The sequence below is a fragment of the Phalaenopsis equestris genome, unplaced genomic scaffold, assembly GCF_001263595.1.
Source record: "Phalaenopsis equestris unplaced genomic scaffold, ASM126359v1 Scaffold000969, whole genome shotgun sequence".
NCBI lineage: Eukaryota > Viridiplantae > Streptophyta > Magnoliopsida > Asparagales > Orchidaceae > Phalaenopsis > Phalaenopsis equestris.
Genome location: NW_018165408.1, coordinates 221509 through 245942, shown reverse-complemented (window position 1 = coordinate 245942; position 24434 = coordinate 221509). Strand labels below are relative to the sequence as shown.

At 37.6% G+C, this 24434-nt stretch overlaps 1 protein-coding gene across 1 annotated transcript in view; it reads left to right on the top strand.

The window, feature by feature from the left end:
* Positions 1-24434, top strand: part of LOC110032544 (ADP-ribosylation factor 3) — a 45411-nt gene that overhangs the window by 5455 nt on the left and 15522 nt on the right. Inside the window, exons 4-5 of the mRNA XM_020736205.1 lie at positions 8211-8229; positions 20240-20351. Of these exons, the coding sequence (XP_020591864.1) occupies positions 8211-8229; positions 20240-20351 (131 nt within the window). The remainder of the gene's footprint in view (positions 1-8210; positions 8230-20239; positions 20352-24434) is intronic.

The window sequence follows — 24434 nt, the reverse complement described above, 5'->3', positions numbered from 1 at the left end:
TCCCACAGTTTGTTGATGTGGCAGGAGGATTGACGAGGAGATTTCAATACTGTCCGACCTGGTCGCTGTGAGTAATCTGCCAAAGGATGTCGGTGATCACCTTCATCAGCAGAACCATCTCTTATCTATTGAACTCTCAAAGGATGTGGCAGAGTTAGTCACCACTTGCAGGAAACTTGCGTGCAATAAAAAAGATTTTTCTATCGCCAAAAGGTTGGAGTCTGGCGATGCTTCAGTGCAAGTTAAAGCTCTAGTTTTGAACATGCAAGGCCGAATCATGGACTTGGAGGAAGATGTTGTGGAGTTAAAAGGACTACATTGCTACTTTGGAAGAGAAAGTGGAAGCTGGTTCGGGTACGACTCTCAAAATGAGTTGAGACCTAGTTGAGGTGAATGCTGTTCTATTCGTTCAACATCATTTATGGTGAGAGATTCATCTTGGACAAGCTTCTTCGGTCCGACTGCATTTCTTCAGATGACATTAGGAAAAACTGCCTCGGTCTTTTTGCGGCGTTTCATAATTTCATCTATTTTAGTGTTTTGTGACTCATTTTTTTATAAATATGATTTTACTTAGGAAAAATGGAAAGCTTTTATCTTTTTTTGCTTGTTGTACCTTGGGTTTATTCTTTTTATTTCAAATACCTGCATTGAGCAATTGTTATAGTGAGGGAATCCACCTGATCGTGGGAAATGCCCATTGAGAAATGAATTTAATCAGCCAACACCTTAAGTCTTTTTGTGAGGCTTAAAGAACAATTAATCAAAAAATGTTGTTAAATCCAAACGAATGAGTGTGATTATAGAGAGCCCAGGACTCATCGAATATGCTACCATTCGACTCAAGTCTTATACCTCACATATCTTAGTTGCTCGATTAGGTCGTTGTCTTGGATGGACCTCTCCTTATACAAAGCTTATTAAGTAGATCTTATCGCAGTCTTAGCGAGGTTAACCGTTTAGTCTTGCTGCTAGGGTGATTCATACGCTATCCATTGTGGATCTTATTGCCAATTTATACGGAATCGTCGCCAGAGCTTGACCTATTTCGAGCTAGGAAACATGAGTTGTTATGATGCATGAGCGTTGTGGGTTAGATCTTGCGTGATTTATCGATCAGATGTTTATTCGTCGTTGTCGGTTATCTATATAATTTTTTACCGATTGGATGTTCTCGTCACTGTCAATTTTGTGGCTTGGGCGGAAACACTACCAACGTGTTGGTTTGAGTTTCCCGAGTATTGGTCTGATTTTGACGATCTCTTACATGAACTTCTCGAGTACCCCGAATGTCGGTCGGACCTGAGATCACATGTATAATTAGCAAGCTTTACTTCATCATTTTTTATGTAATTGACAATCAAATATAAGAGTTGGAATGATAAGACATTCTTATTATCGAGATAAAAAAAAAATTCTTTAAGGATAAAATGCCTCCAAGTCATCTTTGCTCCATATCCAAACGATTTCTTTTCCTATGTATATTTTCATATTTTACGCTCTAGGGGCGACCTACTTGTAACTGATGAATGGCCAGGTTCACGTCTGATCAAGCTTTCCCATAGCCTGTCCTCACGTGGTTGGGTTGGCTTTTTTCAACATAAGATCTTCGGCGGCGTAAATCTTCTCTTGGATGTTCTTGTTGTAGTACCGAGCTATCTGTCTCTTCACTTCCTCCTGCCGGTGGCTTGAGTCGGCTCATTTCTCCTCTGCAAGGTTGAGGGTGAGCACTAATATTTTGTTGTTTGCTTTCTTTCACTCAGATCTTTTTTGTTAGATGCCGAGACTGCCACCACTCTTTGGCAGTGATGGTTATATTCAATTGTCTACATTGTCTCCATCACATGTGACAATATGAATGAGATTTGTCCGGCCATTGTAGAAAGCATTGTTCGAATCGCCCAAAGAACAGACGGTAAGATCTCGACCTAATCTCCTTTAGCTCTTTTGAATTTTTTCCTCAACAGGTTTTGAATAATTTTGTCGGCTACTTTGGTCCGCCTATTTGTTTGAGGTTAATGAACAAATAGGAGCTTCAAACTGATCCCTGGTGTTGGCAAAATTTTTCATCCTTTGGTTGGCAAATTATGTTCCGTTATGTGTGATGATTACAAGTGATAACCCATCGATAGATCAGATCAGTTCAAACAAAGTTTTGAACGACCTCTACGGTGATCCGAGTGAGTGCCTTGGCTTCAATTCACTTGGAGAAGTAATCCACAACAATGAGTAGAAATTCTTGCTAGAATCATGATGGGAAAGAGCCTGAGAATTGAGTCCGCAGACCATGAAAGGCCATGGGCTGCACCTTGTGAGCCAACTGGTGCTGCAATGATGTTTATTTCTCACACTGCTCGCATCTCCTTGAGACTGCTCGACATCTTTTTGAAGCATCGACTGTCGCTGCACTTAGTTGCCAAAGTCGTTCTACGGAGTGACTCCTGCTTCCTCTTGAGTGTACTTCTCGAAGGACATGCTCTGCCCATCTTCTTTGATATACTTTCGATAGAGTGAGGTGTTTGATCTCCGGAAAAGCATTCCTCAATCATGAGGTATTGGGCTGACTTGATTTTGAAGTATTTCTGATTAGTTATTTCTTATGAGACTGAAGGTACAAGATGTAATGATCCACCCAACTCATTGGCACTTTGGTTCCTAGCTCCTTCACTTGGCTTCTTCAATGGTCGGTTTGATGAGCCTTTGAGGACTTCCCTCCCTTGGATGCACTTGGATAGGAGGTCTGCCACTTGGCTGTTCGCTCGGGAGATATACTCAATTTTAAAGCCTTCGAATTTCCCTATCTCTGTTTTAATTTTGCTAAGGCATTTAACCATAATCTCGTCTTTGTCTTCAAACTACCTGTTCACCTGATTCACCACCAGCTGCGAGTCAGATTTCACAAAGAGGTGCTGAGCACCCATCTTGTAGTCGAATCATAGGCATTCAAAGCTTTGTGCTTTGCTTGCTTTTTGGTAACTTTAAATCCCACTTCTATTTAGTAGTACAAATGATGACAAATTAGATTAGTTAGAGCGAGATCAAGACCTGTCCCGATTTGCTTAGATGTTTAGTCGATGTGCAAAGCCCAGATTTGGCTGTCAGTCGCTACATCTTCTGGCTCGCTCGATTCAGATTATTAGCCAAGAAATCGGCTATGCCTTGTGCTTTGCTGGCGGTCTGGGGCACATAAAAGAGATCAAACTTGCTGAGTTCCACCACTCCATTTTATAAGTCGGGCCGGAGTGCTTTGGCTTGGTGAGGATAAATTTGAGCGGGTGGTTGGTGATTGTCCTGACCAGATGCATTTGAAAATACGAAAGAAGCTTGCACGTAGAAATAACGAGTATAAATGTTGGTTTTTCCATAATCAGATACCTGATTTTGCTGCCTCAAAGGACTTAGCTGACGTAGAAAAACTTGAACCGCTTCTCAAGCTCCTCTCGTACTAAAACCGAGCTGATGGCTACCAGCTCGATGCCCAAGTACATGGAGAGTTCTTTGTTCAACTATGGGTTTTCAAGGAGCGGTGGTGATGCTAGGGAGTCTTAGCTTTCTGAATGCCTATTCACATTCATCCGTTCAGATGTTCTTAGCTCGCCTCAAGGCTTTGAAAAAGGCACACATTTATCGCTCGGTTTTGAGATGAATAAGCTTAGGCATGCAATTCGACCCATCTATTTTTGGGCTTTTTTGGTGTTTCGTGTGGACGAGATATTGATCAACACCTATACTTCTTCTGGGTTAGCCTTTATTCACTCCGAGGTAGGAAGTAGCCTAAGAATTTGCCTGTAGATGCCCTAAAGGTGCGCTTGAGCTTTATATTAAGTTTTCTAAGGAATTCAAATGTTTCTTTTAGTTCTTTTATGTGTAGCTCTGACATTTTGTTTTATACTAGAACATCATTCGTATACACTTCAACGATTTTTTTTTATTTTGCAACAATTACATTCATCATTTGCTGATAGGTATTGCCAACTTTTTTTAGCCTGAAGAGCATTGCATCATAATAGTACACTCCCGTACTAGTGATAAATGTGGCTAGGTGCATTTTGATATGGCAGCAGCCGAAGAATGCTTCGAGAAAGATCATTATGGAGTGGCTGATTGCCGCATCCACAAGAGCTTCGATCCAAGGCAGGGGGTAGTTGTCCTTCAGGTAGGCGGTGTTCAAGTTGGTGAAGTCCTTGCACATCCACCTCATACTGTTCAACTTCTGTAGCATGTCAACGTTGGACACCCACTTTAGATACTAGACCTCTCGGACGTAGCTAACCTCCAGTAGCTTTTAAATCTCCTCTTAGTCCGGCTCGTCCAAAGTGACGGCCTATGTTCTCATCTTGTGCTTCATCGGTCAGGCCATTGGATTGGTGTTCAGGCAGTGGAAAAACCGACATTGATCAGTATCCCTGTCATCTCAGCGACATAATGAGCAAAAAATTTTCGGTGGTTCCAGAGGGTGGTATTGATCAACACATCTTTGCACCCTGCATCAAAAACTTCATTTATCATAAAAAAAATTACTTGTGATGCCCTTGATCGTTGAGATTCGATGGATGGTCTCTTTGATCTTGAGACCTCTTTGTAGATTTTCGAGCTTGAGAGGTTCCTTCTTGATGCTTCTGACAGCTCGGAGGTAACAAGTGTGAGACCACTGCAAATCGCCTTGGACAGTGATTACCTCCCCATTACCCGGTGACTTCACAACCAGTAATAGGTTGATAAGACGAGCTTGAAAGAGTTGAGCAGATGACAACCGAAGATAGCGTTGTATGTGGGTGGCGAGTCGAAATCTGTTATGTTGAGGAACTGCATCTCATGTTCTCTCTAAGTGATTGACAATGCCATGGTTCCCAACGCTTTCTTTCTCTTGCTAAAGAATCTATAGTGCAAGTCTGCAATTGTTGTTAGACGGTCGTTGCCCTCATTTTATTGAACACTGACTTGAGCATGATGTTCACGGAGCTGCCAGTGTAGATAAGGGTGCTACCAATCTGTTAGTTGCCAATTAATGTAGTGACTTCGATAGCATCGTTGTAAGGATTATCCATGGAGCGCAAATCTTAGTTGGTGAAGGCGATGGGGGGGATGTGAGCTGCACTTTGGCATAAGAGCGACTGTACATAGTTCTCCCGACCAAAGCCTCTTCAGGCTGGTTTGGCTGGATGATTATCCATCAACCCCAAAGATGGTGAGAAGTATGCCAACGATGTGGATTGCGTGGGCTCGGACCGACTCATTTGATATTTCTTCTACTGGAGCCTTACCTTACTGCTGGCTTGTTGCTTTTGGCACTACAAACTCTTTTAGTTCCTCGTCTTGATCAGCTTTGATCAGGCCTAAGAGATGTCGACATTAATCTATCCTGCCCATCGTCTCGATGATAGGCACAATAATTCTTGGTGTCCTAGAGGTAGCCTTCGGTCTTCATCGGGAAGCTCTCTTAAATTAATCTTTATTTTGAATGGCCTTCATTATCTCGGCTATCAAAACTCACAACGGAGTTGCCTTGAGTACTTCGTGTTAGGCAGCGGGTGCACATTGTATCGATCTGACTATTGGTCAGGGAACTGGGCCTGACTCCCTCTGTGATATGTTTTGTTGGTTGCTATTTGGTCTCGGGGTGGCCAAGCGTCTTTATAGTGAGGATGGGCGGAGGGACACAAATTAAGTCTTGGCCTCTACCATTCTCCTTGGGGGGCCCTTTTCTGTGGGCGCCGGGTGGAGGACTCTATTATGGAGGAAACATGATTGGAATCATACTCCCTGATCGATATGTGGTTATTGGCCAGCTTTAACAACTAAGTTAATGTCTTCGGTTGTTGCAGACCCAACACGTACCAAAATGGTCTTTCCTTCAACCTCTGAGCTAGGACTACATGATCGATTACAGGCTTTAGATCCTGTATTTCCGACATCTTTTGGAAGCATGTGATAAACAAGCGAAGGCTCTCGCTCTATTCTTGACGAATCTGCAAGAGGGCATTTAAGGTTTTTTGGGGCCTCTAGGCGCTAACAAACTGTGCCACAAACTTTTTTTTGATATCAACGAATTATGCAATTACTTTTGGCGGAAATTCATTGAACCATCCGAGGGTTGACTTCCTCAGTGTTGCAATTACTTTTGGCGGAAATTCATTGAACCATCCAAGGGTTGACTTCCTCAGTGTGTAAAGAAGAGCCAACGTTTTGGTGCATCGGTGATCATCAGTAAGCACAAAGTCGACTCAAACGAGGGTATGCGGTCAGTTGGATTGATCTAACCCTTGTAGAACTCCAATGCAGGGATCTTGATTCGCACTTGAGCGACCTTAGAGTGTGTGCCTCAATACGACCGAATTGATGTCGGTCAATTGGTGCTGACGCAACACTATCAAAGTACTGGGAGCCACCATTCTTTCTAGGGCCAGGTGGACTTTTTGGCCGTGGGGTCGAACCTTCCTCTCGAGAGTGTTGCTCTCTTCCTCAACCCAATGCATCTCGAATGACATCCTACATTTCATCATTCAACTCCTGAAACTTTTGAGTTACAAACTCTTTGGTGCACTCCGTGTTGGTAGTGTCTTTCTTGGGCATTTCTTCTGCTTAGGCTGCTCATCTTTTTATTTGTGGCTTGATTTGCGCTTACCCCATCTTTTAGGATGTTGAATCTTGATTTGTTTGTGAATCACACTCACAGAATAAAGCATAGTAGGAGAGAGAGAGACAGAGAGAGAAGTGAATAATAATGAACAATAATACGTCATGTCTTATTTATAAAATGATCTCCTTTTTTATATGGGAGCGTACAATGTGATGATATTACATTTTTGTCACTGTTTTAAAAGGAGATATATTGGGTATTGCTGATCTTTCATATGTGTGAGTTTATCATCCGACTGCTCTCTTGCTCGGCTGACTAAACTTAATTGGCTTCGGGTCTGCAATATTAGTTCGGTCGGCTGAGATCGACTTGGTCGGCTGAGTTTACTTTATATGGGTTTACCGGTTAGTATGGCCTTACTGTCGAGGGGTCTTTGGGCGTCTTTGGGATGGTTGGAGATATAGAGGACCAAATCTTCATTGCATATGCTCTCCTGGGACGTTTTACTCGAATGTCTTTTGTCTCATTTTTGTCTTAATAGCTCATTCTTGTATCCTTTGATCCTCTTTGGTCTATTTTGTGGTTTGGTCAGCTTTGGCTTCATTGGCTTTGGCTATAACAATTTCATTCGGTAAGACAAGTGGGCCTCATAGTCTTTTGTTGGTGGGCTCTCCTTCATACTCTTTTCTTCTAGACCGTTAGATCTCCTCAGGATCAGCACTGGTACATATTTTATGTGCATGTAGGATAAAAAAAACAGTATCAATCCTACTACTATAAATTTGTGTTCTCAGAGATATTCTGTAATAAGCTGCTTTCTTCGAAAATTTTGTAGTTAGCATGATAACATCTTAATAATTGAGAGAATTGGCATAGAGATGTGCTTAGATTGTCGCCATTGTGTAGGTAGGTCATGGGATAAATCTGAAACGGCGTCTTTATCTCAGTTAAGGCTGAACATGCACAATTTCATGACTTTACATTGCTGAAGCCTCATGCTCAATCATATACCTTATATAAACTAATTTAATGTTGTTATATTTCAGCTCCAATTTCTATCTAATGTGGTAAATTTTAAGAATAATCAGTTGTTATAAAGGAGATTTGTATGCCCGGATTTTGTTATTCTAGGATAAGTGGGAGTTGATGGTTATCATGGGGCCACATCTGCTTATGAATTGAAAAGCTACTAAATTTTGTTTTGTTGGGTACTTGATACTACAACAACAACAAACAAACCTTTATCCTGCTAAGTTGGGTCGGCTATTGTTGCGTACTTGATAAAATGAGAAAATGGCGGAGTATAAAGTTTTAAAGCTAAGTTTGTTCTTCTTATCAGATTTTCTTTTTGTGATTGATAATGATCTATATTAATTCTCGCACGCCATTTAACTGTAGCAGGAAACATTTAGTTTTGTTGGATTATTATTATTATTTTTTTATTTTTCTTCATATTCCCTGGGCTGTTCCTGGTTTTGTTGTTCTCAGCCAAAGTCATAATAAAATTTTTATTTTCTAGATGATATTATGCAAAAATTATGTTGGAGTGTTTTCTTAATATATCTACCGTTATATGCTAATATACCAGCAGCTTGAGTAATTAACCTGTTTTTCATGTTTTGTGATTCAGGTGGTCAAACAAGCATACGGTATGCCATTTCTTCTTCCTCTACCTTATAAATGCACTCTCACCTCTGCAATTTGTAGTATGGCAAATCTAGCATAGACTGCATTCTGTGCAAGAATAATGCTTCTTCTCTCGCCAAAGAGTTTACAATTAAATTACAGCCTTTTTACCCTCCATGTGCCCACTAATATGGTCTCTATTTTTATTTTAATCTACTTAATATTTCTTCTGTTTGACTAGCTTATTATCTTAACTAATTATTTCTAACTTTATAAGTCCCCTCTGTTTTAAACCAAGTAGATTTATTTATATAATAATTGAAGTGCTATGTTTGTTTCACTTGTTAATTTAATTTGTTCATTTTGATATAAAAACAGTTTCATCATTTTTTTTTGTGAATTAAGATGAATGCATATTAAAAGGCATAGAAGTTAATATTTTAAGAAAACTCAGTAGATTAAAATAGTATGTTCACACATTAGCTGCCACATGGATGGCGGAGGGATTGGCTTATGTTTACTTTTCTTTTTGAGTGGACACTTCAATTTTCATTTAAAAATAATAGTTGTGCTTATATCTGTCAAATTGTTTTGAAACCATTGAACTGTAAAATGCATTATAACATGTTAAAAAGTCTTTGCATGCACCTTTATTAATTTGATTGTGAAGAGGTTGCATGTTCTTGGTGGAATATTTCCTTGATTATCCAAAAATTATGGAAATTTCTTATCAGTTGCTTACTATATTGCTGCTTACTTTTTTCACTTATTTCTAACATTAGTCACTATGGATTTGGCATCATGTTGCTTGCTGCCCATTTCATAGGTAGTTGTATGATCTATACTATAAGACGGGGCTATTAGTTTTGTAAAGAATTAGCAGTCAAATTTTGAGTTTAAATCTTCAAGTTGTTTTTATATCTCTGCATTTATATTAGTTAAACATTTTTTATGAGCAAATTCGTACATATCAATTTTTTGTTTGGACTTGCAATAGACAATTGGTTGGAGTTTTTATTTTGGTTGCGTTATATTATTTGCAAGATAGAAGCAACTTTTGGTATCCAATAGATCAGACTATTTTGATGTATATGTACTGTTAACCCTTTTTTGAAATGGTCAATACCAATTTGATAGGTTCTTTGAAATAATCTTAACATCTTATTGCTGTGAACATTGGTATTATGTTTCAAATAAAGGAGAAAAGGATTGGTTTGAATCAAGGGCGAGCTTTGTTAAATAAATATGCCTTTTTTTTGTTTAATCGTAGGATGTTCTTTTTTTATGGGTGAGGTCATGTATGAAGTGCAAATCTAGATTTATTGTTTTTAACAAGATTGACAAGTAGGTTGAAGAAAATATGCCTAGGAAATCCTACTAAGCTTTTTTATTGGTCTAAACCAATTTGGCGATGAAACCTCTTAACTCTATATCTTAGAACTTGATTGTTGAAACAGTTTAATTATTATGGAGGGAAGTTCTTTTGCTCCGACCTTTTTATCTCAATTATGGGCAATACTTCGTCAGTTCTGTCATCTTATGCTACATATGCCAATTATATTTAACCTATTATAGTGTCATGTCAATAATTATAATTCCATAAAATGCAATGCAAATGATCAATCCCAAAGGGTATCTAATCAATAGCACAAAATGATCTATAATTAGGATGGAGAGATTTTCGAGTCATAATTTGGATTTCTTGGCCCAAATTAATAGTGGAATAGTTCTCAACCTTAAATTTGGATTATGTGGGATTATGATTTGTCAGAAACCAAATAGTAGATTTTTCTTGCTGGAAGTTTTCACTAATATTGGTATTGAGCAGGGTTTGGATTGTTATAAGAGTAGAAGCCAAGTATAAAGCAATTTTCTCTTGCCTGTCTTTTAGCTCCCATCTTCTTTATCTCATTTGCTCTAGTCCTCTTTTGTCACATATCTTCTATTTGATACCTATACAATCCTTTTGGCTACACTTTGAGCTCTTATGCATTCATACCGTCCACATTTGTAGTTGCATGATATGTGGGGTTCAATATGTTAGAGATCCGTTTATGTGTATCAGCTAGAATCGCATTTGAAGTCTTGATTGTCTCCTCTTTTCCCTTTCTTTTCCTTTTTGTTCAATTGCCCTTTTGACAGTTTTATGGCTAGCCCTAGCAATATTTCTTGAGGACCATGCATTTCAATCTCAACGAAGGTGGTGACTTGCTAATAGTTACTAGCTTTATCTTTAATAATCTCTCTTCCAAATTATATTTGTTGATCAAAGAAGCTCTCCTTTTGGTTTAGAATTTTGTGATTTCTATTTGTTATGGTTTATAGGATGTAAATTTAATTATAGTTGGGATTGAACCTGCAATGATCTAATAATTTAAATAATTTAATACCATTTAATTTAGAATGTTGTTGACGGGTTTAGAGGCTTTCTCTGGATCTAGAAAAGTGCTTGCACAAGTCAAGGGTTTTAGTGCATTGAATAACATAATAGTTGTGTTTTTCTTATTAGAATTGCTCGTCCATTTGTGGTTTTGAGTAGGGATTAGATTAATGTAGGTGTTTAAACTTAGTATTAAATGATAGAGTTAATATGGAAATGTTGATTGAATTTCTTGGGTTCTTTGGAGATATAATTTGTCCAACTTAACCACGTCTAGGTTATGTACAGAATAGGTTCATTCCAATGTGAATTGAATGAAACCAAAATCAAGATAATAAAGTAAACCATGGAGAAAGAGTTTGATTCTTCAATTTTAAATTAGAGGTCATATGATCATTTGACCTAATGCTGAGGAGAAATTGGATGCAATTTAGATATTAGTAATTACTGCCAAGAGTGAGAAGAGGCAAAATTGCAATATGAGGTAAAAAATGTATATCATGTAGTTGGAATTCGATTCCCTTATGCATGCAATACTCTCCCACTTGTAACAGGAGGTGATAACAAAATCTGATTTATAATTCCCTAAAGAAAATGCCAAAGGTAGTCACAAAAGCTATTAAACATAAGGTTAGTAATGATTTAGTTTTTTCTTTGGTGTAAGAAAAAGGTGGCCAACAACCTCATTCAAATTTGAGGATAAGAAGGATATCTAGTTATCAATCATTTTGTATCCTTTTGTGTTTTTATTTTGGTCATCTTTTGTTTCCTTTGAGTGTAACCACTTTTTTCATTAACTAATTTATTTGGGTCAAGTCCAAAGTGAAGCTGAGAATTTCCTTGCCTTTGCTTTGTTGGGATAGTCTCGTAATTTTAAAATGTGTATAGTAAGCTACTCATTAAAGAGAAAGCAAAATCCAGTAGCATTTCTTTGTAGATTTGGAATAGATTCTTAAAATCACATACTACTGAAATTATTAAGATGCATGCATACTGGCATCTTATGTTCTTAGGTGGTCAGGTAGCAAATTTGCACTTAGATTTTTTCTTCGAGAAGCTTTCAAGCATCACTTTAATTGTTTCTTTAATTGCATGGTTCAAACACCTCATGTCACACCCAAAATTTGATTGGTTAAAGTTGAAGGCTTGCCAATCTTTAGTCACCATAAATCTGGCCGATAAACCTTTTAGTTTATCCGTATGACATAAAGTAGATTTGTTTGGATATCGCATGTCCTTTTAATTTTGAGCAAGAAAATGATCTACTTAACTCATTTAAATAAGAATAGCCAAAGAAAACTTGATGGTAATGTTTAAAATTTAATTTAGCTTGTTTAATGCAAAATGTGCATTTGACTTGTGGTTGAATCCAATGATTGAAATGACATATGAAACACAACACTAACATGAACGTATCTTCGAGACACTATTTTATTTAATTTATCTGGACTATACAATTTGGCCGAATTCCTTTTGAAATTTTCTTGGCTATGTCAGGTTAGAGCTTCTCTCTTTTTATTATATCTTGTGTGTACCCCTCACCTAGGGATTTGCAACAAATTTAAAATTCGAATGAAGGATTCCAAACACAACAAAGTATTACTTAATAAATTGGCTCAAAGCATGTACAAAATGGCCTAGCAAATTCAGTGTTCATTTAATATGAAGGATCTATTGATAATAACAATTATATGAAATATTTAAGAAGTAGACTGCATATAAACAATCATATCGGTTTGTCTTACTGTCATGTTTTCACTCTCTTTTTTTTTGTTATTTATGCATAGATCATTTATTTATGTAATGACGATAAGTCATCCATGTTTATTTATGATGTGTGCCATATTTTATAAAATATGTATTGACACAGAGTCTTGATACTCATCAATCTCCTCATAATATGTCAATTTTCCCAAGTAGTGTTGTCAACCACCTTCTATGAGGAATTCTCTCTAAAATTCATGTCTATCTATTGGCACCATCATTTCATATCTTCACTTAGTATTATTTATTTTATTCGTATGAATTATAAAAATATTATTAAGATCCATGAAGGAATCTTATACTTCCATACTTATTACATCACACTATGTAATGAAAGAAGTCCATTTCATTTATACAAACATGCAATGAATCCAACTGTATTTAATGTGTTCATGCCTCGCACCTCAGTATAGGTATGAAGAGTTAATATATATCAATTCTTGATTTATTTTGCAAGCTACTCTCAATTTCATTAGCTTTCTGCTATGTTTCTAATGGAAGGTAGAATAGTTGCATTCTATGCTCACTCTCTCCCATGGACTCGATGGAACAATAGCAATCTATTATCTAAGGCCTCCCTCACTATTTAACAGTATTGAGATGAGAATCAACGACTATGATTTAGATTGATAGATAGTTCCTATCTATTCTGCTTGGAAATGTAGCGGGACAATTGTAAGCCTATTTTATAATGCCACCTCTAGAGTTTCCTTTTCATTAATGGCTAGGAGATATGATAGCTCCCTATAAGTTCTTTTATTCCACTATTATAGATTGAATTAAAATGTACGAATTATTGGGGAGACAAATCTATTTGAGCAAATTGGCTGGGAGAAGACTATTAGACCAAACAAAAGCATCAAATATGAAGCATAAGTACTTTGCATGATTAGGGTATGCCATATACTTGGTTTGTGGTTTTCATCACTCAAGTGAACTTATGTCAAGCTATGCTCACTATATTGGTATCACTTATATAAATATGAATGATTTTTTTATCAATTTTGTTCGGGTTTATTGCTAGTCATCTAGTGTTTTCAAAACACTCATGGCTCACAAATCATTGTGGACCCATATTCTAGCAATCAATGCTTGCACTTTGCTGGATTTTCCACCTTTTTAATTTGAATTCCTTACAATTTGATTGAATTTTTCATAAATTGACTTAATTCTTCTCAAATTTATTTGATAGAATATCAATCAAATTGACAACCTCTCGAATCACAAGGAGCTCTATGTACTAAAATTTGGGCCTTTACAATCTACTTTCCTTAGGAAATTTTATTCTTGAGTTTGATGCATTTATTATAATTAAGGGTATATGTTTCTTTTTTTGTCTTAATTTTTCACATGGTTTCCCATTCAATTTTGTTCCTCCAAAGAATGAATCTTTTTGTAAGAATCTTCTTCCCACACAATTTCACGTGCTATTATGGTAGTATTCACTTGGGCACCTCTACATAGCATAGATTATGTTGTATTTACATAACTTTCCTGTTTTAGTGAGCAACATGCATTAGATTATACAAAACGTTTTAGTGAAGAAATGTGGGAAACATCTTATACATCAGTTAACTCTGACAATAAATCTAAGCGTTGAAGGGCTTGAACTATTCATTCTACAAGCTCAAATGGTTCAATAGAACGTGGTTTAAGCTTTTCTTATGGACGAAACATTTGAATCCCTTCATGAGTTTGACTTTGAGGAGGACTCAATCTCTAACATTGAAGTGGACATCTTTACTTTTTATCGATACTGCACTCCTTTTAGTCATTGCAGTCACTCATAAATTATCTCAAACTTCTTGGTTGTCTCTTTTACTAGTTGAGATCATTACATGGCTTTTCATCTTGTTCTTCTTGAAGAGGGATGATCTATTTGTTTGTCCTTACAACGCCTCATGCTATCTATGCCAATGCTTGCTTGATGACTGTTGCTGTAGGGGAATACTATCAGATGGTAGGTGTGCTCCCACTTGCCACCATAACTGAGAATGCGTATTCTGACCAGATCCTTCAAGTTTATGATAATTTTCTTGTTTATTCTGTTATTCTATAGATGGGAACATGTGCCCAGCATTTTTTTAAATTGCTTCTAAATCGGAAATTCATCATCCACTTTATCAATCACAATAGTTCATGGCATTCCATTCAACTGGATATGTTTTGTAGTCGATCTTTTGTTCAAGCTTTATGCGTTGACATAAGTGGTCACTTTTTCAATTGGTTTACAACTGCCCAAATTGTGTTATGCCCTCAGGCAGTCTAGGCAAGCTTGTCAAAATGCCTATTGTCATGTCCTGCCACTTTTATGTAGCTATTTTAGAGGTTGTGGCAAACTGCTAAATCTATGATGGCTTTCTTCATTGGGATGCCAAGAATTTGCTTTTGTACTCCTCTTCCTTCTTCAATTTCTTCAAGTTATGGTGCGTCTTGTGTGCCCCCAGATGCATGCTATACATGCATTGATGTGCTTCACGTTGAATTATTTTCTTTAAATTTTCTCTGGTCATTATGTGTTGCCGGCTTTTGCAGTTAAGCGCTCTATCATCAATATGTAAATTTGTTTGGTCTCCAGCTCAAAATTTTTGGTCGATTTGTTTGCTTTGATCACTTGATGCAAATGCTCTTGTATGACAGCTGTCCTGTTTAGCCAGCTTTTAACTTTGCTTAAGAAGGATTTCCTGCTTAGTATGTCAACAATCATATTGTCTTCCTTGGTGACATTGGATTGCAGGGTATTGTCTTTTAATGATTCGAGCCTTCTTCCATATTATGCGTTCATCTTCTTTTGTGTGAATAATTATTTTAAGCTTTGGTGGTCAGTAAATATCTTCACACGAATGCCATATATGTAGTGCCTCTAATCTTAAGTTAAAACTCCACAACCTCCAAGCATGTGCCAGGTAATTGTTTTAATGCATATTTAGCAATCTCAAGATGCGGGCTATTAATTCACCATGCCATATCTTTGAACATCATAGTCCTAAGGAACCATCATTCTAGACTTGAAATTCATCCATCTAGAAGTGGGATGTTGTGATTAGACAGTCCTTTAACAATTCAAACTCTTTTCACAGATTTTTTGTCCATTCAAACTCGATAAACTCTTGCATCGGTTGAGAAGGGGGATGCCTTCTAGGAGAATGCTTGGACAAGCCTCGTGTAGTATGTTGTTAATCTAATTAAGCTTCAAACCGTTGGCATGTTCGTGAATTTTGGCTAGTCAACCACAACTATAATCTTTTGAGGGCCTATCTATATTCTTGTAGTCATGATAACAAAAGTTGAGAAAACAGTGTTGCTTAGCTAGAATTTGTATTTGTAAAAATTTGCATATAATCTATGGTTCTTGAGAGTTCCGTAAAGACTGTTAGCACAAGGTTCTGTCCTTGGATTTGAATAGGGCATCGCCAATAGAAGCTATTAGAAATTGATGCCCGTGCGTCAAGTTACCCTTTTTATCAAGTCAATGAATGCTGCTGGGCCATTTTTAGTTTGAAAGGTTTGACATGGAACTTTTAGCAGCCATCACATGTATAAAAGGCAGTCTTATGCATGTCCCGCTTCTTTGACTTGGGCTTGATGGGTATACCTATTCTAGGCTGATCTTGGAGGTTATTATTTTTGCTTGCAATTGATTGAAGAGATCATTGATTGAAGGAAGGAGGCACTTGTTTTTGATAGTTACATTGTTTTGCTAATGGTGTATAATGCCTGTTCTCATGCCATTATCCTTTTTTCTCTCAAAAAAAAAGATTGGAGCTTCTCATGCTAAAATGCTTGGTCAAATGACTTTATTTTCTTGCAAATCATGTTGTTGATTCTTCATCATCTGCCATTGAAACATCACCATCTAATAGAGTTCTTTTGAAAATTTGTGTCGTCTATGGCAATAAATTATATTTTATGGTTGGATTGTAATTCAATCATGCTGGTTTGACAGTCTCAAACAATAAGCACATCATACATTAGACTGCCTTCTTTTTGGAATCTTTGATGCAACCTAGATGGTGACATCTCTTAAAAAAATAGTCTATCATCTTCAATTATAGATATTTGACAGAATTACTTTACTTTTTCCAAATAGAGTGATGATAGGCTATGGGGAAATTTGAATTGAACTCGCTTCCCATTCAATTAATCATGGCATGACGTTGTAGTAGCCAAATCATCATATCGTATCAAACTCAATCAGAGGTTAGAATGATAAAAAAAGAACAAGATTTTTTTATCTTGATTGAGCGGATTCATGCACACAACAAAAATGCTAATACCATCTCTAGTTGACAACATGACAAATAATCTTTTACTTAATGAGTGTGATTTAGCCTTTGAGTCGTGAAATGCAGGCTTAATAACCGTAGAAAGAGATACGCCTAAACCAAATCATATTAACACATGCTTTCCATAGAGGTATAATGTCCTCATTACCTAGCTAGGTTTCTCTTAGGCTTCCTAATTGGCCATTGTAAACTCTTTGGGCTTGACAAACTTGCCATTCCTTGTGATTTAGTTATTGGCATGATCTATTCAAACACCTTTTATTTGGGCGCTGGTTATTCCTCGGTTGGCGAGTTCAAATGCCATTTGGTTGGATTTCTAAGAGGGAAATCATGGCAATGTATTTTATTCCCTTGCACTTAGAGCATCATTGGGAATCTTTGATGCATATTCATCTATTTATTTTCTTGAACTACGGGCATATCCTCTTCATTTGAAAAATTTTCTTGGTTGACTATTCATTGTCTCATTTTTGCCTTTGCTAGGTTCCTGTCATGCTACGACTACTCGTTGCTCTTTTTGTCCATGGTGGCTTTTTCCGTCTTCTCATAACTCATTTGGTTGAATGACACTAAAGCTTGTTGAATAAAATCCCTTAAACCCTTAGGGAAAGGGAATTACCTTTGCTTCTAATTGGAACAATCTTCGGTACATTGCGAGCGAATGCAACAAGCTTTGCTTCATACTCACCACAACCAATATGCCTCACCATACTAATTAGTTGTGTTAATGTTGGATTTGGTAGCAAGTTATTAGGTCTTTTTGAAAGGTTCTCATGGGTTCTCTTTGTCTGGCAGTTTCACTCAAAATGGTATCTAGGTGATTTGATAAATAACAATATTTTCTATGAAGTTGTATTGGTGGATCTTTTTTTATTCTTGAAGTTTATTAGTTTTCCAAATGGTTTTTCACTTCTCAAGTTTTATATGAGTTTAAAGAGAGAGTGCCATTTTCTTTAAAGCTTCAAAATCTTTAGTCGGAGGAACTAGAGCTTCCTTGATTGAGATTAGAAGTTGGCACTTCAATGCTCTCTTACATTTGCTTGATCTCCAACATTGACACTTTTCTTCTTATTTCTTGGATCTGTATTCTATGTTTACCTCCTATTACAAAATAAGTTGGAGACTGGTCCACTTGATGATATCGGGGTTAACCCAAAACTCAATAAGAAATTCAAATATTATTACTAAAAGCAAATAAGTGGTTATAATCAAACACATTTAAAAGGAAAATTACAACAAACACCACACAAACTCACCCTAGGGCTCAATCCAGTGGTGATGGAGGCCTGAGGTCGGTAGCTGAAATGTGTTGTGGGTGGTTGAGACAGCAAAAAGAGGGTCGGAAATTGCTTTGTCAGCGAAACTGAGGTCTGGGACAGTGAGGAGCAGCGAAGGGGAAGGGCTGTGGAATGTCGGACAGCAAGAGGATTGCTGTCTGGTGTGGGGGAAGCAAGTGGGGACTGTAGGATAGGTTGCAATCTCGGCTGCAGCAAGTCAAAATGATGGTTGGACAGCAGGAAAACAACAGATTTACTGTTTTTCGGATGGCGGCAGCAAGGATCGGCATCTGGGAGTGATGTAGAAAGGTTGAGGAAGAGTGGATGTGGCTGTGCAGGATCGACATCTGGGAGTGATGTGGAAAGATTGGGGAAGACTGTAGGATAGGTTGCAATCCCGGCTGCAGCAAGTCAGAATGGTGGTTGGACAGCAGGAAAACAATAGATTTACTGTTTTTCGGATGGCGGCAGCGAGGATCGGCATCTGGGAGTGATGTAGAAAGGTTGGGGAAGAGTGGAGGTGGTTGTGCAGGATGTTGGCGATGTGGGGAAGGGAGGGAGGCTGCTGGAAATGGAGAAATTGCAGGAAAAATACACCAATAGCTGCTGTCCACAGTGGCTGCAACAGGGACTGAGCGGCCAGGAGTGATGTGGGAGGGATGTAGAAGAGGATAGGGAAGATAATCATCACTTTAGGAAAGAGATATAGCCGGATCACCACTCAAATCGGATATAACCCTTGAAGGGAGAAACGGATGCCAACGGTTTTCATGAATATAAAAATGACAAAAATTGACTTCCAACTCCTAATGTAACACATATATATCCTTGAAAGCATCATAAGTACTGTCCGCAGTGGTTGCAACAGTGATATATTTAATTATAGTAAGGATGTTAGCTTTGCATTGAAATTTAATTTTTATTCTCTTGTTCTTTTTTTTTAAATTAAATATATAAGAGAATCAAGGAACTAAATCTATAATATAAAATATTACTTAGGCTAAACTTTATGCCAGTCAACTTGATTATTGTTTGAAATATGTTAGTCGAGATTGAGGAACTAATCTATTGAACTTGTTGGATTTGTTGAGAATTAACCTAGGTCACAATGAATTCACTTGAGTCACTTTGATTCCATTGAACCCATCATGAAATCATCGATTTAAGTCTCACTGAGATGCCATGTTCAATTTGGTTTAATTATTGACTAAGCCTAGCAATCTAATATTGAAAGCTACTTGTTTCATCTCAAGGCAATTTTGCCCAAGCTCTTATGATACTTGCCTTTATTCAGCCCATTAAACTGAAGATTGTTAGGGACTTCGGTCTCAATTGAACACTGTCCTTTCCATATACATGGGCTACATGTCTCATGTATATTACAACAAGCAATTTTTTTAGTTTTGCTATATATTTTATTTCTTTTATAGCTCAGATGTAGCTTTTATTATTAATGCTAAGCCTAGATTTAATCCTATAAATTATGGGTTAGGGGGAGAGCCTGGTACATAGAATCATGTGTACCTAAGTCTTGGTACTTTTGATTGTTTAATAAAACCTTAAGAGTTTTTTACTCTAAATTCTCTCTCTATAGTTTCCTCCTTTTTAGCTAGTCTTGTTAGTAAAGTTCTAGTATCATTCACTGAGAAATTTGAATTCCAACGTAATGCAAGGAAAATGAATTTGGCTGACACATGCATGAAAAGGCTACAGTTAATAAAATCCTAGTTCGTCTACTCTTGCATTAATTATTTCTGATGGGAAAATGTTTTGGCAGATTTGCCTGTAGCTGTGCATTGCGAGACATCTCATATCATGTTGGTTATTCAACTCTAAAGTAGTTCTTAACATTTTTTGCTTATAATTTTACATGTTCAGTTCTCTTTATGCCAATGAAGAAATATGCTTTTCATTACGAATATTTTTTTAGGCATTGATAACAATCATTCTATGGATGACTGCGTGGTTGACTACTTTTAAACATAGGTAAATTTACATACATACCACAAAATTCTTATGTATTTACATATCTAACACGTAAAGTTTGATATTCACACTTATTAAGACTTTGGTGTCATAAACTTATACATGAAATTATGTATGTTACTTTTAAAGAAGTTGTGATGGTGTTATTTTTGATGAGATGTTATAGATTTGAGTTATATGCATGTAAATCTGATTGTTTAGGTGTTAGATATGTAAATACGTAAGAATTGTGTGGTATGTATGTAAATGCTCCTTGAACTTATCCATGAAAGCATCATAAGTATTGTATAGATTCGCCTCTTCGCTTAGCTGATAAAATTTTGTTCAATTTTTTATGCAGGCCATATTGGAGGTGCTACTTTCCTAATACCCAAGCTATCATATATGTTGTTGATTCAAGTGACACTGACAGACTGGTTACAGCAAAGGAGGAATTTCATGCTATCCTGGAGGTCCGCGGCTAGCTTTTCAGTACTTTCTTGAATCATTCTTAGCCTGAATTGACCATGATCAAACAGTTATTTTAATATTATATCATAATTATGTGTGTAACCCCGTGTGAATTTTAACCTTTCCATATTGTTAACTTCACGGTAAATTTTTTTGAAACTACAATTAGATTGACCATACTATATTGAGCTAATGTTGGGTTATAAAAAGTCATTGACAGACAAATTGAGTGGCATAAATGAGTGTTAAGATGAATGTTGGAAAAATTGAAAGATAGCTTGTGAAATGATTATATAGGAGGGATGGTGGGCATAGCTCCTATTGAAGGTAGTGGAAGCTAGATTTAAGGAGTTTTAGCATGTAATAAAGGATAAAAGATGTGTTAATAAGAAATTGTTGAGAAATTAGGGCGAAGAAAAACACACCAGAAAAGAACACACAGATTTACATGGTTCGGCAAATTGCATACGTCCACGGAGTTGCAGAGGATTTTACTACTCGAGGAATTTACACCAGTCGATCACCTCAACTTACAAGAGGAATCTTTCACTCTCACTTCGTTGCTCTCTTTTCTTCTCTCTCTACACCGAGATACACCGAAGAAAACAAACTTACAAGAGAAATAAACTCAATTTCTCTTCTGCCACATGCCACAAAAAAAAAAGTCAAGGAAGAACAATATTTTTCTTCTTCTTTCTTCTTCATTCACCGTAAGGAACTACACCTTGCACTTGTCCTCTGTCCCGAGGAAGTCCGAAGAAAAGCACCAAAATTGTGACTTCTCTGACTGAAGGAGAGCCGTGCGATACCTTTTATCACTAACAGGAGGGAGCGAAGGGATGCTTCGCTTTACAACAGAGGAAGGCTGGAGCTGTTCAACAGAGGAAGGCTGGAGCTGTTCACGTAACCGTAGGGTCGCAGGAGATGCCACGACGATTCGCGACAGAGGAGTGGGAGTCTCGCGATCGGGAGCGGAGCGGGACCGGGAAGCGCCAGTTCGCGACGCGGTTTCCAGCGCTAACAATCTCCCAATTGGAGACCGATACACCTGCTACAACATCTTCTTCCTCAAACTGATAACCTCAACTGACGGTGTTGCCATTTTCTTCACATGAATCCTTCACCATGAATCCTCTACCTTGAATCCTCCACTTTGAGTACTCCAACTTGAATCCTCCACTTCTGCTACTCAAAGCCCTGTCTTCACTCCAGAAGACCAACTGAAACTGTGCACAACTTCAGTTTCTCAAGAGTAATACCCTAAGTCAATATATCAGCAGGGTCCAAATAGTCTTGCACCTCCAAGCTATTTTTTGAATTACTTTTGTCTCTGCTTACACCTCCCATTACATGGGCAATATCCTGCCTCTGCTGAAAGCCTTTTCCAACAAGTCTAGCCAACAAGTCTAGCAACAAGTCTAGCCTTGTACCTCTTACTGCCATCGTGCTCAGTCTTCACCTGGTACACCCACTTGTTGTGTAATGCATTCTTCCTTGGTTGAAGTTCTGCCAGTTCCCACTTGCTAGAACTTTCACCTTGCAAGATTTTCTCATAGCTTTGTGGTTCTCCACCATATGTCTGTGGAACAATAGGAATGGGTGCCTCAGACTCACTCTTCTCTCCACTTTCATCATCAACAGAACTATGAACTATTAACAACACTACCAGCAATAGTCCCTCCTGTATCTCTTTAGTTACAACATTAGTTCCATCATTCTCCTTCTTCTTAGGATTACTGCAGTTCCTTTTTAGGTGGCCAGCCTTGCACAATTCCAGTAGGTTGCCTGCTGACCAGACTTTTATTTTGATCTCCCTTTATTTGAGTTTTTGTCATGACATCTCCCTCTGAAATCAACATTCAGTGCCGAACTCGTACTTGAGATCTCGCCAGAATCATTTCTGCGCACCTCAGCCAAAATCAAATCACGAATATCATCGCATGTCAGTTTAAATTTACCTGCATAACTGCTAACTGTCATCCTCAAGGATTCCCAACTATTTGGTAACGATGTCAACAATATTAGCGCACGTATCTCATCATCAAAATCAATTTCAACATACGACAATTGATTTGTTATAATATTGAAATCATTCAGGTGTTGAGCAACAAAAACACCTTCCGCTATCATAACTTCTTCATCAAGTATCATCAAGTACACATTGTTATTCGCCAATGACTTTTCATACATACCTAATAAGACTGCCATGAGATCTGCAGCCGTCATCTCCTTGACGACGTTGTGTGCAACGGACCTCGACAGGGTCAATCGAATAACTCCCAGAACTTGTCGATCCAACAAATTCCAGCCTCATTCATTCTTTCAGGTCTTTTCCCCAATAACGGAAGATAGAGTTTCTTCTCATAGAGGTAGTCCTCTATCTGCATTCTCCAAAATCAAAATCCGTGCTATTAAATTTTTTGATCCCTGAAACCTTCACTTCTTTTGCAACCATTATTCTTCCTTAGATCCGAATCTGACTCTGATACCAGTTGTTGAGAAATCAGGGTGAAGAAAAACACATCAGAAAAGAACACACATGTTTACGTGGTTCGGCAAATAGCCTATATTTATGGAGTTGCAGAGGATTTTACTACTTGATGAATTTACACCAGTCGATCACCTCGACTTACAACAAGAGGAATCTCTCAAATCTCTCACTCTCATTTCGTTGCTCTCTCTTCTTCTCTCTCTGTTCCTCTCTCTCTACACCGAGGTACACCGAAGAAACTCTACACCGAGATACACCGAGGAAGACAAACTTACAAGAGAATTAAACCACATTTCTCTTTTGCCTCAAGCCACCAAGAAGAAGCCAAGGGAGAACAATCTTCTTTTTCTTCTTTCTTCTTCTTTCTTCTTCCTTCACCGCAAGGAACTACACCTTGCACTTATCCTCAATCCCCAGGAAGCCCGAAGAAGAACACCAAAATCGTGACTTCTCTAATTGAAGGAGCGCCGTGCGATACCTTCTATCACGAACAGGAGGGAGCGAAGGGATGCTTCGCTTAATAACAGAGGAAGGCGGAAGCGGTTCGCGTAACCGCAGGGTCGCGGGAGATGTGCGACAGAGGAGCGGGAGTTTCGCGATCGGGAGCGAAGCGGGAAGCGCCGATTCGCGACGCGGTCTCGAGCACTAACATTAATGGAATAAAATGTAATTAGCGTAGGAAGAAAAAGGGTTAAGACCAAAGCTGCAATAGCTAGAAATTGTTCATAAAAATTTATGCTAAATAAAGTTGACATCTCATGCAATACTCGATAAGAATCAATGTTGTGTGAGGATTCATAAAACTAATCCTAATAGCAAGAAAAATAGTGATGATGATGATGAAATTACCAAAGGGCTTTGGCTCATATAGTATATTTCCTGGTTCCTAACCTTGATGTCTTAGGAGCTTATCTTCGCTGACACAACTATGGTGAGTCTCTCCTGATCCAATAGATTTGATTTAATTGATCTTGTTTGTCATCTGTATACCTACAGCTGGCCTTGTGTTTACCTTACATTTGCATTCATTAATCTTATGTATTTATGGACCTTGAGCCACCCTCATGAAATTAAGTAATATATTTCTATTTTCTTAAGCAAGTGATCATTATGGTGAAACATAGACACTTATGGTTTACTTGACTCTGCTTAAAAAAAATGAAACAATTGAAATTACATTAGTTTGAAGGTATACTTCACCAACAAAAATCCAAGGCATTAAATTTTAATGAATTAGATCCATATGAGGACCGGTATTGCCCTTCTTGTTGTCATGGATGAGGATGAGTTCTAAAGTGGCGAAGCTTGAACTTAATGACGGGTGGCGAAATTGAAAATTAAGGGGTGATGATTATTGAAGTTTAAAATTTTTAGCTTCTTAATTTTTTTAAAAACTATTATAAGTACTATTATTAAATAAAAAATATTCTTATATTAAATTTTTATTAAATATTTAAGTTTAAGAGGCAAAAAGTTAAGTGCATTATATTATATTAATGAGTTTAGTAAAAGTTTATGGGCGAGGAGTGACTTCCCTAGCTATCTTGTGGCTCTACCAATGCTATTCAAGACATTCTAGTGATGCACTATGCAT